The sequence below is a fragment of the Macaca nemestrina genome, chromosome 4, assembly GCF_043159975.1.
Source record: "Macaca nemestrina isolate mMacNem1 chromosome 4, mMacNem.hap1, whole genome shotgun sequence".
NCBI lineage: Eukaryota > Metazoa > Chordata > Mammalia > Primates > Cercopithecidae > Macaca > Macaca nemestrina.
In genome coordinates this window covers 60,931,444-60,946,234 of record NC_092128.1, presented here as the reverse complement: position 1 = coordinate 60,946,234, position 14,791 = coordinate 60,931,444, and the positions used below count along the sequence as shown (strand labels likewise).

At 35.5% G+C, this 14,791-nt stretch overlaps 1 protein-coding gene across 1 annotated transcript in view; it reads left to right on the top strand.

Moving 5' to 3' along the window:
* The window catches only part of LOC105475393 (cadherin-related family member 4-like), a 33,856-nt gene that overhangs the window by 15,998 nt on the left and 3,067 nt on the right, over positions 1–14,791 (top strand). The window contains exons 4-6 of the mRNA XM_071094129.1: positions 7,991–8,121; positions 9,853–9,945; positions 11,048–11,096. Of these exons, the coding sequence (XP_070950230.1) occupies positions 7,991–8,121; positions 9,853–9,945; positions 11,048–11,096 (273 nt within the window). The remainder of the gene's footprint in view (positions 1–7,990; positions 8,122–9,852; positions 9,946–11,047; positions 11,097–14,791) is intronic.

Here is a 14,791-nt window from a genome sequence, read left to right as displayed (position 1 = left end):
CCCAAATCAACAGAATATACATTCTTCTCAGCACCACATCGTACTTACTCCAAAATTGACCACGTAATTGGAAGTAAAGCACTCCTTAGCAAATGTACAAGAACAGAAATTATAACAAACTGTCTCTCAGACCACAGTGCAATCAAACTGGAACTCAGGACCAAGAAACTCAATCAAAACCGCTCAACTACATGGAAACTGAACAACCTGCTCCTGAATGACTACTGGGTACATAACGAAATGAAGGCAGAAATAAAGATGTTCTTTGAAACCAATGAGAACAAAGATACAACATACCAGAATCTCTGGGACACATTTAAAGCAGTGTGTAGAGGGAAATTTATAGCACTAAATGCCCACAAGAGAAAGCAGGAAAGATCTAAAATTGACACTCTAACATCGCAATTAAAAGAACTAGAGAAGCAAGAGCAAACACATTCGAAAGCTAGCAGAAGGCAAGAAATAACTAAGATCAGAGCAGAACTGAAGGAGATAGAGACACAAAAAACTCTCCAAAAAATCAATGAATCCAGGAGTTGGTTTTTTGAAAAGATCAACAAAATTGACAGACCACTAGCAAGACTAATAAAGAAGGAAAGAGAGAAGAATCAAATCGACGCAATTAAAAATGATAAAGGGGATATCACCACCGACCCCACAGAAATACAAACTACCATCAGAGAATACTATAAACACCTCTACGCAAATACACTGGAAAATCTAGAAGAAATGGATAATTTCCTGGACACTTACACTCTTCCAAGACTAAACCAGGAAGAAGTTGAATCCCTGAATAGACCAATAGCAGGCTCTGAAATTGAGGCAATAATTAATAGCCTACCAACCAAAAAAAGTCCAGGACCAGATGGATTCACAGCTGAATTCTACCTGAGGTACAAGGAGGAGTTGGTACCATTCCTTCTGAAACTATTCCAATCAATAGAAAAAGAGGGAATCCTCCCTAACTCATTTTATGAGGCCAACATCATCCTGATACCAAAGCCTGGCAGAGACACAACAAAAAAAGAGAATTTTAGACCAATATCCCTGATGAACATCGATGCAGAAATCCTCAATAAAATACTGGCAAACCAGATTCAGCAACACATCAAAAAGCTTATCCACCATGATCAAGTGGGCTTCATCCCTGGGATGCAAGGCTGGTTCAACATTCGCAAATCAATAAACATAATCCAGCATATAAACAGAACCAAAGACAAGAACCACATGATTATCTCAATAGATGCAGAAAAGGCTTTTGACAAAATTCAACAGCCCTTCATGCTAAAAACGCTCAATAAATTCGGTATTGATGGAACGTACCTCAAAATAATAAGAGCTATCTATGACAAACCCACAGCCAATATCATTCTGAATGGGCAAAAACTGTAAAAATTCCCTTCGAAAACTGGCACAAGACAGGGATGCCCTCTCTCACCACTCCTATTCAACATAGTGCTGGAAGTTCTGGCTAGGGCAATTAGGCAAGAGAAAGAAATCAAGGGTATTCAGTTAGGAAAAGAAGAAGTCAAACTGTCCCTGTTTGCAGATGACATGATTGTATATTTAGAAAACCCCATTGTCTCAGCCCAAAATCTCCTTAAGCTGATAAGCAACTTCAGCAAAGTCTCAGGATACAAAATTAATGTGCAAAAATCACAAGCATTCTTATACACCAGTAACAGACAAACAGAGAGCCAAATCATGAATGAACTTCCATTCACAATTGCTTCAAAGAGAATAAAATACCTAGGAATCCAACTTACAAGGGATGTAAAGGACCTCTTCAAGGAGAACTACAAACCACTGCTCAGTGAAATCAAAGAGGACACAAACAAATGGAAGAACATACCATGCTCATGGATAGGAAGAATCAATATCGTGAAAATGGCCATACTGCCCAAGGTAATTTATAGATTCAATGCCATCCCCATCAAGCTACCAATGAGTTTCTTCACAGAATTGGAAAAAACTGCTTTAAAGTTCATATGGAACCAAAAAAGAGCCCGCATCTCCAAGACAATCCTAAGTCAAAAGAACAAAGCTGGAGGCATCACGCTACCTGACTTCAGACTATACTACAAGGCTACAGTAACCAAAACAGCATGGTACTGGTACCAAAACAGAGATCTAGACCAATGGAACAGAACAGAGTCCTCAGAAATAATACCACACATCTACAGCCATCTGATCTTTGACAAACCTGAGAGAAACAAGAAATGGGGAAAGGATTCCCTATTTAATAAATGGTGCTGGGAAAATTGGCTAGCCATAAGTAGAAAGCTGAAACTGGATCCTTTCCTTACTCCTTATACGAAAATTACTTCAAGATGGATTAGAGACTTAAATGTTAGACCTAATACCATAAAAATCCTAGAGGAAAACCTAGGTAGTACCATTCAGGACATAGGCATGGGCAAAGACTTCAAGTCTAAAACACCAAAAGCAACGGCAGCAAAAGCCAAAATTGACAAATGGGATCTCATTAAACTAAAGAGCTTCTGCACAGCAAAAGAAACTACCATCAGAGTGAACAGGCAACCTACAGAATGGGAGAAAATTTTTGCAATCTACTCATCTGACAAAGGGCTAATATCCAGAACCTACAAAGAACTCAAACAAATTTACAAGAAAAAAACAAAGAACCCCATCAAAAAGTGGGCAAAGGATATGAACAGACATTTCTCAAAAGAAGACATTCAGACAGCCAACAGACACATGAAAAAATGCTCATCATCACTGGCCATCAGAGAAATGCAAATCAAAACCACAATGAGATACCATCTCACACCAGTTAGAATGGCGATCATTAAAAAGTCAGGAAACAACAGGTGCTGGAGAGGATGTGGAGAAATAGGAACACTTTTACACTGTTGGTGGGATTGTAAACTAGTTCAACCATTATGGAAAACAGCATGGCGATTCCTCAAGGATCTAGAACTAGATGTACCATATGACCCAGCCATCCCATTACTGGGTATATACCCAAAGGATTATAAATTATGCTGCTATAAAGACACATGCACACGTATGTTTATTGCAGCACTATTCACAATAGCAAAGACTTGGAATCAACCCAAATGTCCATCAGTGACAGACTGGATTAAGAAAATGTGGCACATATACACCATGGAATACTATGCAGCCATAAAAAAGGATGAGTTTGTGTCCTTTGTAGGGACATGGATGCAGCTGGAAACCATCATTCTTAGCAAACTATCACAAGAACAGAAAACCAAACACCGCATGTTCTCACTCATAGGTGGGAACTGAACAATGAGATCACTTGGACTCAGGAAGGGGAACATCACACACCGGGGCCTATCATGGGGAGGGGGAAGAGGGGAGGGGGGAGGGATTGCATTGGGAGTTATACCTGATGTAAATGACGAGTTGATGGGTGCAGCACACCAACATGGCACAAGTATACATATGTAACAAACCTGCACGTTATGCACATGTACCCTACAACTTAAAGTATAATAATAATAAATAAATTTAAAAAAAAAAGAAAAAAAAAATAAAGTTACATTATTCTAAAAAAAAAAAAAAAAAGAAAGAGATCATAGGAAGCATCCATTAGACACACTGAATGAGAATTTCTGAATTGCAACCTTTTAAATAATCTTCTTCCAGTGAGCATTAAATGAAATAATTTGAAAGCCAGTAGAAATAGTATAAATTTTACTCATCTAGGTCATAGCCTTGCACATCTGCTGAGACTATAATGCCCACTGACGAAAGATTTCATGATAGGGAAGATTATTATTATTGTCTTTTCTGTAAAATATAACAAGTTAAGTAATTAAGGTTATGAATCAAACCAAATTAACTGTGCACAGCTGTAAGAAGCTTAGTGCATGACCACATGACAGATGAGAAATTCTTTTGTTTTCACTCGTGATTTACCTAATGGTGAGATAAATGTGCGATGACATACAAAAACCAGGGTCCTGTCAATCCTTAGCCATTTATTTCATCACTCATCATGTTCCTGACAGGGAGGAGTAACTGGTCAATTGTCCAAGTATAAGTATCTTCATATTTTCTGCTTAGGCAAAACTGTAAACTGTGGAAAACAAGTTTTAAGTTACATTTTAAAAGTAAATATAAAAAGGTACACTTTGCACAATTATATATACATAATCTAAAATAATTTTCAGAAATTTTAAGATGCAATAATCAAATCAAATTTTATTATTTTAATTTAATTAATATCTGACAAAAACTTCCTAGTCATGGAAAGGATCTTTATAATCTATTTATATGTAAAATTTCCACATAAAAAAATCATTTGATTAAATCATATTTAGTGTCAGCTGTTTTTGTACATGTTAGAAAGGGGAAAATGAAGACACCAGAAGTTTAAATAACTTTATCAAGGTCACAGACATAGTGAGTGGTAGAACCAAAAAGACTGGCAAAGAGACAGAGAAATGGTCAAGGCTTGAGGAATCTCCTGGCTTGTAAGGCAAGTGACTTGGACAAAAGATAATGAAATGAGGTGAAGAGATTGACAGGGATCGTATTATGCAAAGACTTAAAAGCCATAGTAAGTATAGAGATTGATTTCCAATTAATCAAATTACAAGTCATTTTGACAAGTGCTATAAAGGAAGTGTAAATAAATGGAGGACAGATAACATGGCAAATTCTGACTTGAAGAATATTGAGAAACTCCCAGAAGAGATATTTGTATTTTATGTAGGTCTTTGATGGATAGAATGAGAAGCAAAGACATTTCAAAATGGTGGAAATTGAGGAGTATGGATATGGGATTGCACAGTCTTTTCTTGAAAGGAGAGAAACCAAGCATGTCTGGAGCATGTGAGGAGCACTGGCCAGAGGCAAGGCCAGAAAGGTAGATAGTAGGGAGACTGACAAAGGCCTAGAGTCAATGCTATGGGTTTTAGACTTTGTTTTGTAGTTAATACAAAGCCATGTTAGATTCCTAGGAAGTGCAAATGAATCATTGAAACTAAACCAGCCGAGTGAAAGATAGAATGCAGAAGAGAAGACTGGAGGCAGCAGGTTCAGGCAGAATGCAATTGCCAGAAATAAGACCAGGCATTTGCCTTTACCCTCATGGTTACTACCTACTGGGGCCTCCAAAGAGTTTACAAACAATGAAAACATAAGGGGATAAAGGAATAAGCTATGGAAGTGCTGAGAGGATCAAATACTAATCCCCAAATTTGGCTCTTTAAAAATGTTTTGACTCACCAATTGAAAAAGGATATTGCTGACAGGGTCCAGCTTGCACATAATATACACTTCAATATTTACTCTGTGTACATGGATTACTATGGCTATTAGATTAGAATAGCTATATGTATTGTACAAAGAATTTTGTGAGGATTAAATGAAACAAGGGATATGAAAGCTCTTGTAATAAATGTTATGTATATATAAACCATTACTATTATATTTAATCCCTATACAAAGATTTTGCTTTTACATTGCTAGTGAAAAAAGTAATATTCCTACTTATCTTAGATTTTGAAATATGAAAAAATGTGAATTATTTAATATAAAAGCTTTAGTAGTTTCTTTGTGTGCATATATGAGAGAGAGGGGGAAATAAAAGACAGAGAAAACAGAAATCAGGAAATCTACTCTTTTTTGTCAGGCCAGGAAAGTGTAGAAAGTTAGGATAATTCCTTCAACTAACCTCTACACAATTTTCATATGCCTCGAACTGGCTCTATACAGTTAAGTTCTCATGGATGAAAATTTGTAATTACTTTTATATGAATATAATTGTGATTTACAAAATGATGCCTACACGCCTTGGTATAGGAATTGGATTGTTTTCTCAGAGCTCTCATATCCTCATTTTGGGGGACGTTGCCTAGTCCATTGAAAAGAACATGGTCTTGGAGATATATGAATTTTTATCTGAATACCAATTCTGCCACTTAGTGGAGACACATGAATTTTTATCTGAATACAAATTCTGCCACTTAGTAGCTATGGAACTTTTGTTAACATACAGAGCTTTAGTTCCTCCTTCGTAAATTGGTGGTTCTGAACACATCTCTCTTAGAATGGGCAAGTAATATAGTTTTAAAAGGCTATGTTAATAATATAACTAAATAATATAGCTAAAAGGCTCAGCACCAACCATGACAAACAGTTGCTTTTAAATTAATGCTACCCCTACCCTTTTTGTTTTAATCTGCCATGCTGTCACCAAATGTGCCCAATAAAGAAAGAAACATGTTCTAAGAATATGTTTTCAATGTTTTCTCGCAAACACTTTTGTCAGGCTCTATATTTCCTTCATATGGCGATTCTTGAAATATGGTAACTGCTCAATAAACATTTGTTAAAGAGAAAGGAAGGGAAGAAGGAAAAAAAGGAAGGAAGGAAGTCGGGAGGGAGATAAGGAAGGATGGAAGAAGGAATGAGAAAGCAAGTTAAACAGGTGTGGGCTGTGGTATCTTTACTTACATTAGTTGCCACATTCTTCCCCATACCGGTGCTTAGCACAGGTATTATTTCTTAACGAGTTGTAAATAGAGCTAGGTGATTAAGTGTGGTAATCAAATTGTCTGTCATTCTTTTAGTCTATGATCTGGAAATACAGCATAGTATTTATTTAAGAAAACAATGCCACAATACTTCAGCTGACACTACTGGAACCTTTCTTGTTCTTTCTTTGTCCAGACATGCCCTTATTGTTGTTGTATAAAGCAGAATGTTCAGTCCTATAATACTTGATCTCTGCAACTATCGAAATTCAACAAAGTAACCAGGAGTCCTCTCACTCAATTGTATAAGTAGTGTTATTTCTGTTACTACCATTGTGGACTGATCTTCTTTGCAGAGGTCTGCTTTCTCCTTTTATTATTTCTGTGAAATCAGCCTCATGAATTATATTGCCTTAAGAAATGACACAGCTTTGGGAGGCTGAGGTGGGCGGATCACCTGAGGTCTGGAGTTCTAGACCAGGCTGGCCAACATGGTGAAACTCCGTCTCTACCAAAAATATAAAAAATTAGCTGGGTGTGGAGGTATATGCCTGTAATCCCAGCTACTCGGGAGGCTGAGGCAGGAGAATCGCTTGAACCCGGGAGGCGGAGGTTGCAGTGAGCAGAGATCCTGCCACTGAACTCCAGCCTGGGTGACAGAACGAGACTTCGTCTCAACAACAAAAAAAAAAAAAAAAAGAAGAAGAAGAAGAAAAAAAGACACCTTAATACTTGAGTGTCCACAAAACTTATCCTGTCATATGCTGCCATCTGCTGGGAAGGTTATGTTGCTTGGTCATGGACTTTACATTAAAATCTGTGTTGAACTTTGTATTGCTAGCTTCTTAAATGGTCATACTTTAGATAGTAATGGAAAATTACTTGGGTAAAAACTTTTTGTGCTTTTACAATAGGAAGCAGGAAAGGGCAACAGTGATCTGACCCATTTTTGAAATAATGCTTTGCCCTATAAAAAACTTGCTGATTCATTCTATCTGTCATTTAGCCAACACTAATTATTGTCTTCTGTGCCAAGAACTACAGAGAATCCACAAAGATGAGCAAGAAATGGTTCTGTTTAATAGGAGTTTATTTCCTAGTAGGAAGAATCACAAAGTAAGTAAATGTGGCAAAGTATTCTAGATATTACAGTAGAAATATGAGAAAAGAGGGTGTGGGTATGGTAATTTCTACCCCAAAGTCAGGCTTTTTGCAAGAGCGATGGTAGAGGATAACCATGATAATGAACAAATATTCACCAAGAAGGCAAGACGGGAGAAAGAATTCTGGCCAGAAGAAATATTATAAACAAAGACATTTGTTTCTAGAAAAAATGATATTTGTTTTTTGTGGCATTAAGAGATGTTATTATGCCTTGTTACTTGCTATATTTATTTTTAATTATTCAAAGAGAAGAAGTAAAGTGAAATGTGTGAGATATTCTACACAGCATATACATCTTTATAGTTTTGTCCATTGAACTGCTATTAATACTTCATATTTATTATATTTCTCAGATTACTACTTCTGTCTTAATAAAGATTTCGTATTATTGGATCCCTGATAACTGGATTCCTGCGTTATTAACTCTAACAGGAGCTCTTTTTGTGATGTGCCTCTACGCTGTTGCATGGTGCCTCTTTAAAGAGTAAGATTTTAATTGCTGTTTCTATTTGAATTTGTTCATTGCTCATAAAGTCCATCAGCAATGGCTTAAAAAGAGCAGGATGAAAGTAGAAAGAAGAAATTGGAGAAAATGTCATTGAGCATCTATTACTTTAAGTGCTTTACAGATGTTATCCTTGCTGATAATCACAACAATGCTGAGAGATAGGTAACAGCATCAGTGTTTTAGATTTACATAAATGATTTTAACCAAGATCTTTTGGTTCTAAAGCTACTGTTCTTTCGCTAAGTGATCAATCAAATGATTCAAGCTAAAACCATTCGTCTGAAAAAAAAAAAAAGGAAATGAGATTTTTAAATTTCCCATAGAAAAGGAACAGATGAAATTTAGTTGGTACATATTTAAATAAGATCAAGTCCTCTGCCTGTATTTTCCTGTCAAAGGATAGACAGAAGTCTCAAAAAGGTAAGATGAAAGAATTTCAACAGTAATTATAGAAGGAGTGAATTAATTCAGGAAATATCTCCTGAGCTTTCACAGCTCAGCTTGTGCCAGGTGAGCAGAATACAGAGATGATAACAAGCAGTACCCGCCCTCCAGGAGCACAGCCTTGACTAGAAAGGGCTCAGGAGAATGAATGGTTGCAATAGATTAAAAGAGAGAGTAAAAAGAGAGGGTAATTGAAATTTAAATATCTTTCTATGGCATACTTAACTCTGACTCGGAGAGATTGGGCAGGGAATGTTTCACAGAGAACATGCCACTGAAACTGGCAGTAGAAGAATGAATGGAGGAAAATATAAAGGAAATACATAAAATATAGTTTAGTTTATATTTAAGGGTGATTTTTCTTTTGAGAGGCATAAAAATGGAAACAGGATTATATGAACACTACTATATTTCCTCACTAACAAAAGTCTGACTTTTATCCTGGAATATGGAGTATAGATTCTACAAGGTAAAGTAATAAAACCTAAAGATAATAGTTGTATTAGCATGAAAGTAAAAATGTATTAAGGACAACCGAGAAGCTACCACTTTTATGTAAAATGGAGATAGTATAGTAAATTTGAATTTTTGTTTTGAAGGTGATATATACCTTAGCACAATATTTGGATTTATAATGGTGATATCAAGTGCCTGAATAAATAAGCAATTTATTACTGAATTTTAAAAAGGAACCAATTGTCCAAAAAATACAGTGAATTAAAGTGTAATAAGTAGGTTTAAAAGTAAGTGTTGCACCCATTTCCTCCTTTTCCCTATAACTAACTCCTGAATGAAATCTGATTCAGATGTATCATGGAAGAATATAACAGAATAATAGTGCTACCATATACACTAGAAACTTCTTCCCAGATATTCCACTAGAATGGAATCTATTACACTGGAAACTTCTCCCCAGATATTTCAATGTCATCTACCATGTTCATACTTTTTTTTCTGAATGTAGAAATGGCAGAGTAATCTGAAATATTTTTATGTTGAAGGAGCTGGTGTTTTTATTTGATTTTGTTAAAACAGTTTAAGGACATTATTTTTACTTTCACATTCAAAAGAAATATTATTGGCATTATGTGCAACTGTTTTATTTTTTGCATGTGGAGGGTTAACTAGAAGTTTAAGGCTATTTGGTTAAGATCAAAGCAGGGAGCTGATTTTGATAAATTTTGACAATTTTGATCAAAAAATAAGCATTCAGTTTCTTTTTTCAAACATACTGCACCCCTGTTTTTTGTTCTTTTACTGTAGTTCACCCGTTTGTTCAAGATTATTTCCCCACTGTCACAAACATCACCAGAGTCAACCAAGTCTCACACCCAAAGGGACTGGACTGGTACCAAGGTAAAAGTAGGGCTGATGCTTTAAGGAAAGAAATTTTAGGCAATAAGATGTGTTCCTTAATGCTTTATTAATTTTCAAATATAGAGCCACAAAATAGTGATTGGTATGTTAGTCCATTCTGGCTGCCATAACAAAAATACCATAAGATAGGTGGTTTATAAGCAGAAAACATTTGTTTTTTTACAGTTTCAGAGGCTGGGAAGTCCAACATCAAGGCAGGAGCAGATCTGTTGTCTGGTGAGGGCCTGCTTCCTCACAGACAGAGCCTTCTTACTACAACCTCACATGCTGAAGGGGCGAGAGGTTTCTCAGGGACCTCCTTTATAAGGGACACTAATTCCATTCACAAGGGCTCTGCCCTCATGACATATCTCTCAAAAGGCCCCAGCTCCTAATGTCATTACCTTAGGGGTCAATTTAAACATATCAATTTTAGGGGACACAGACATTCAGATCACAGCAATTAGTGTTTTAGAAGTTTAAATTTTGCTCCTAAATTCTTTAAAAGAGGAATTTTCAAAAATGACTCTTATGTTCATTCAACAATACCTACTGACTACATAATATTCTTCTAGGCATGGGGAAATAGCAGAGAGCAAAATCAGATTTATAGATGAACACTGGGATCTGCTACTGGTATTCTACCAATTCTACAGGGTTGTTACTATTTTCAAGTGAAGTTATTTATGTAATGATTAGGGGTGATAACTGCCACAGAAATTAGAACAAATACAGTTTGTTTTTCAAGAATCTAAGATGAAATATATAAATTTATTACTTAGAGCAGCATCAAGATCCATTATCTCTGTCTAGAAAAGATATTAACTGGAATTATTAATAATAGTAGAAAGATTTGAACCTAAGAACACAAAATTATTGATTTGTTATATATAGAAGTTTATCAACAGTTAATGTAAGGGCTATTTAAATATAGCATTATGTAGTATTTGCTTACCTACTTCTTTATAAAAAACTAAACTATGGAATTATTTAGTACTTATGCAGAAAATCACTAAAATATATTATTTGTTTTAAAGGATAAAATAAATACTTCCATTATGTCTTTATTTTTTTTTTATGGGCATGGAAACTTACTGAGTAGTGATCCCAAACCAAACATGAGACCAAACTTGCTTCCTGGAAATCATCAGGTAAGGACAAAGAGAAAAAACATGTCATAGCTCTTACAATAGCTACTCTTATTTTTCACAGTGTCCAGACAATAAAAAGCACTTGCAAATATGTCATACTGAATGGTAACTCTTCAATGAAAATGAGAGAATTTAGACATTTCAATTGAGGTGGAAATTAAGAAAGAAAGAGCGAATTCAATTTTAAGTGATTGACATTGTGTGACATCAGTGATGAGGAAAATAATATAGTAATGTTGATATATCTGTAGATATATGGATGATGTATATTAGTGAGATGGCATTCAATTTTATTGTTCTGTATTTTCTCCCTATTGAAGTCTGAAAAACATTAGGTGAAATTAAATTACATACATAATCTAGTTGGGGTGTAGCTAAGGACACCTATGATGCCCATTCATCCTTATAACACTCAGATATTTAACAAATATTTACTGTATACCAAATTGTCTTATAGGAGTTCTTTCACTGAAACATTCATTTAACATATATTTCTTTCAAATCAACCCCAAACCACATAGTTTTGCTCAATTACAGAATTAGTTTTTATGTAAAATTATATTTGACTCAATGTCTTTGCGTTGGTAAAGTATTTTCCAGTTAGTATCAAAATAATTTGTACCCAATTTGATCTGTAAGGTTAATTCAACAGGTATTTATGCAACACTTAACTGTAGAGCTCTACAGTTATCTATTGATTACTTAAGAAATTTAGAGAAGTATAAAATATGGTCTTTACTCTTCAAGAACCCATATTTTAGTTGGGAAAAGATATGAAAAATATTGTAGGGAATAATGTGTGGTGGTTTATTAATTCCTGACAACTGTGCATGCCAACATATAATACACTCCATAGGAATTCAGAGAACAAGTGAGCTAGACCAGTCAGAGGAAAGTTTGTACAATAATTAGTCCAGAGGGTCACATGAAGAATATATGTCTTTTTCTAGATGGAGAACAGTGGGAAAGAGGTTGCAAAGTCCTGGCATTAAGCGCTGTATGCAAACTCCTAGACTTTTTACAAGCAAGCTTCCCTTCTATTTCACCTAGCTTTCTCTCCTTCTTTGCCATTGTCATATTTTGGAACTAAATTCAGTTATGTGTACTGCCACCCTCTCCAATCCCACACCTGGACCAAGTTAGATATATCTATAGAAACTCACACATGCTTCATAATTGCATTTATCAAACCATATTAATATACATTATGCACATACATATATATGTACATACATATGTGTGTACATGTGTTTCCCACCATACTATTCCTTTCACTTCTTGCACTAATGATTTTTTTTTACCTTGAAGGACACTGCTGTGGAGGTGTTCATACTTGCACACACATCCCAATGTCACAGAGTCTAAAGATGGAATAAGTGACTTAATTATTCCCCATTTCACCCTCTTCTGGAATATGTCTCTTTCTTCCTTCACAAATTGTTGCCTTTTGTGTCTATCATCAGATTTTAACAGCCATTAATTGCTATTACTGTTATCCTCAAAATCATCAATAACTTTAATTTCTGGCTCACAGGGATTTTTTGCTACTACTTTTCCTGGCATGTTTTTTTGGCATGTTGAACCTCCACAAAAACTACCAACCAATATAATGGCCGATCAGTTCTTTTAACTCCTTTGTTCCTACTCTTTGGTCCTTCTCCCTATTCCAAACATCCATTTGCATGGTCTCACTCAAGACTTTGTCATCATCAGTAATTGCAACACTGTCAACAAATCTAGATTACAAAGGAGCCCATTCTCTATTACCCAACTTAATCCAAAATATTTCTGTGCTTATTTAAGGATCTAAGCTGATGACCCTATTACTTTTTCTTTATCCATTACTTCTTTCATGTGTCACCTTTCTTACATGGTTTGGATTCCATTGTCCAGCACAATTACTCTCTGCAAACACTTAACTAGTTTGTCCCAACAGCCTCCTTAAAACTTAAGAAAAAAATCTCAATCCTGATGAAATCCAGCTAGGTGCAGTCTGCTCTATGACTGCACCCAAGCATCAGTGTGTTCCTGTTGAACATAACATGGTTATGCCTTCTGAACTCATTTCAGATTGATGACCATGGCTTCAACTGGCAGCTCAATACAGACACACCTAACCTTATGTCCTTCATAAATTCACTTTACCCCTTACAGTAATAACAATTTCACAGCTTTCTAACACTTCCATCTCTTCTCACTCTGATCTGCGGTATCTCCACACATTTCCTAAACAAAAAAGACACAGTTGGCTTCACAAACTCTCCCTGACTCCTAAAACCAACTCTACAAACATGTCTGCATCAGTACTACAAAGCCTGACCTTTCTCATTCCAGAAGACTCCTTGCTCCTTTCTAAGGTTGTTCTCTCTGGTTATGCTTTGGGCACCCATCCCTCTGATCTTCTCATGGAAAATTCTACTCTCTCTACGGGATTATTCACATTGCTTGACATGACTTAAAATATCCTACTTTCAAAATACCTTCTCTGTCCCATTCCTTCCTTCAGCAACCAACCCATTTCTGTTATTTTTGTAGCAAATACCCTTTAAAAGAATTGTCTAGACTAGTTATATACAATTTGTTTTGCCTTCTAATAGCTATTCATCCCGCTCCAACATTTCATTGAAAAGACCTTATCCATATCTGCAATGACCTACAATTTAGGGGAGATGTGGCCCAAGCCTGATTTCTCTAAATCTATTTTTATGGAGTCAATAAAAAGGTAACAGTGCGCATGTTTCTTAGCTGCCCTGGAGACATAGTATAATAGTGACGAGTGTCTTGGATATGGCGTGAGTAAAGCTTTAATATCAACAAGTAAATTGCTATGAAACTATAAGGAAACATCCTCTATGTTGTAAGTGTATTTACTTAAAACATGAGTAATGGGAGTAAACAAGGCAATCATTTGGATCAGTTGTCAGATTTCTTGTTATGTAAATGATTCTAGTATAGTGGGCCTGTGAATATCAAAGTGGTAATCCTATTAGGAATTGTAAAGTCATTGATAATGTCAGCCTCTCTATATAGGAAAACAAATTTAAAATGGAATAATAATTGTAAAGTATTTCCTCTAGCCATGAATAGTTCGTGAGGGATGCACAACTGACCCTGGTAAGAAGCACATTATAATATCAATGTTCTTATGTCTAAAAAAGTATCCCCAAAGCATGGAAAAAGTTTCACCATACTGAGAGAAGAATTATGGTGTGATTAATTAATGTATTGTTCAGTTTTAGTTACATGAAAGATGCCTAATTAAAGGAATTATAAATACTTTCATTTAAAGGTCTAATAAGTTCTACTATTCAAAAATCCATTATTTAATTTTTCTTAATCACAATAATTCATAAATTCTTGAAATACTTTTTCTTGAAACTATATTCTGAAAGTTCACAAACCCCCTCCTAAGTAGATTTAACTACATTCTGTTATCTCCCATTAATCTCCATTACCACTTGAATAGCCCTCATTAATCACTTTTGCCTGCCAAGGCAGTAGGCTCCTAATTGACCTCAGGGTTTCTGTTCTACATTTTCTTAAAAAGCTTCAAATAGTGCCTACACTGCTCCTATGTAATGACACAAAATATTTATGAGCCACACTGTGTGAGTAGGTGCTAAGTGCCCATGAGCAAAAAGCACCCTAACATGTAATACTCATGAAACCATGAGGAGGAAGGTAATATTATTCCA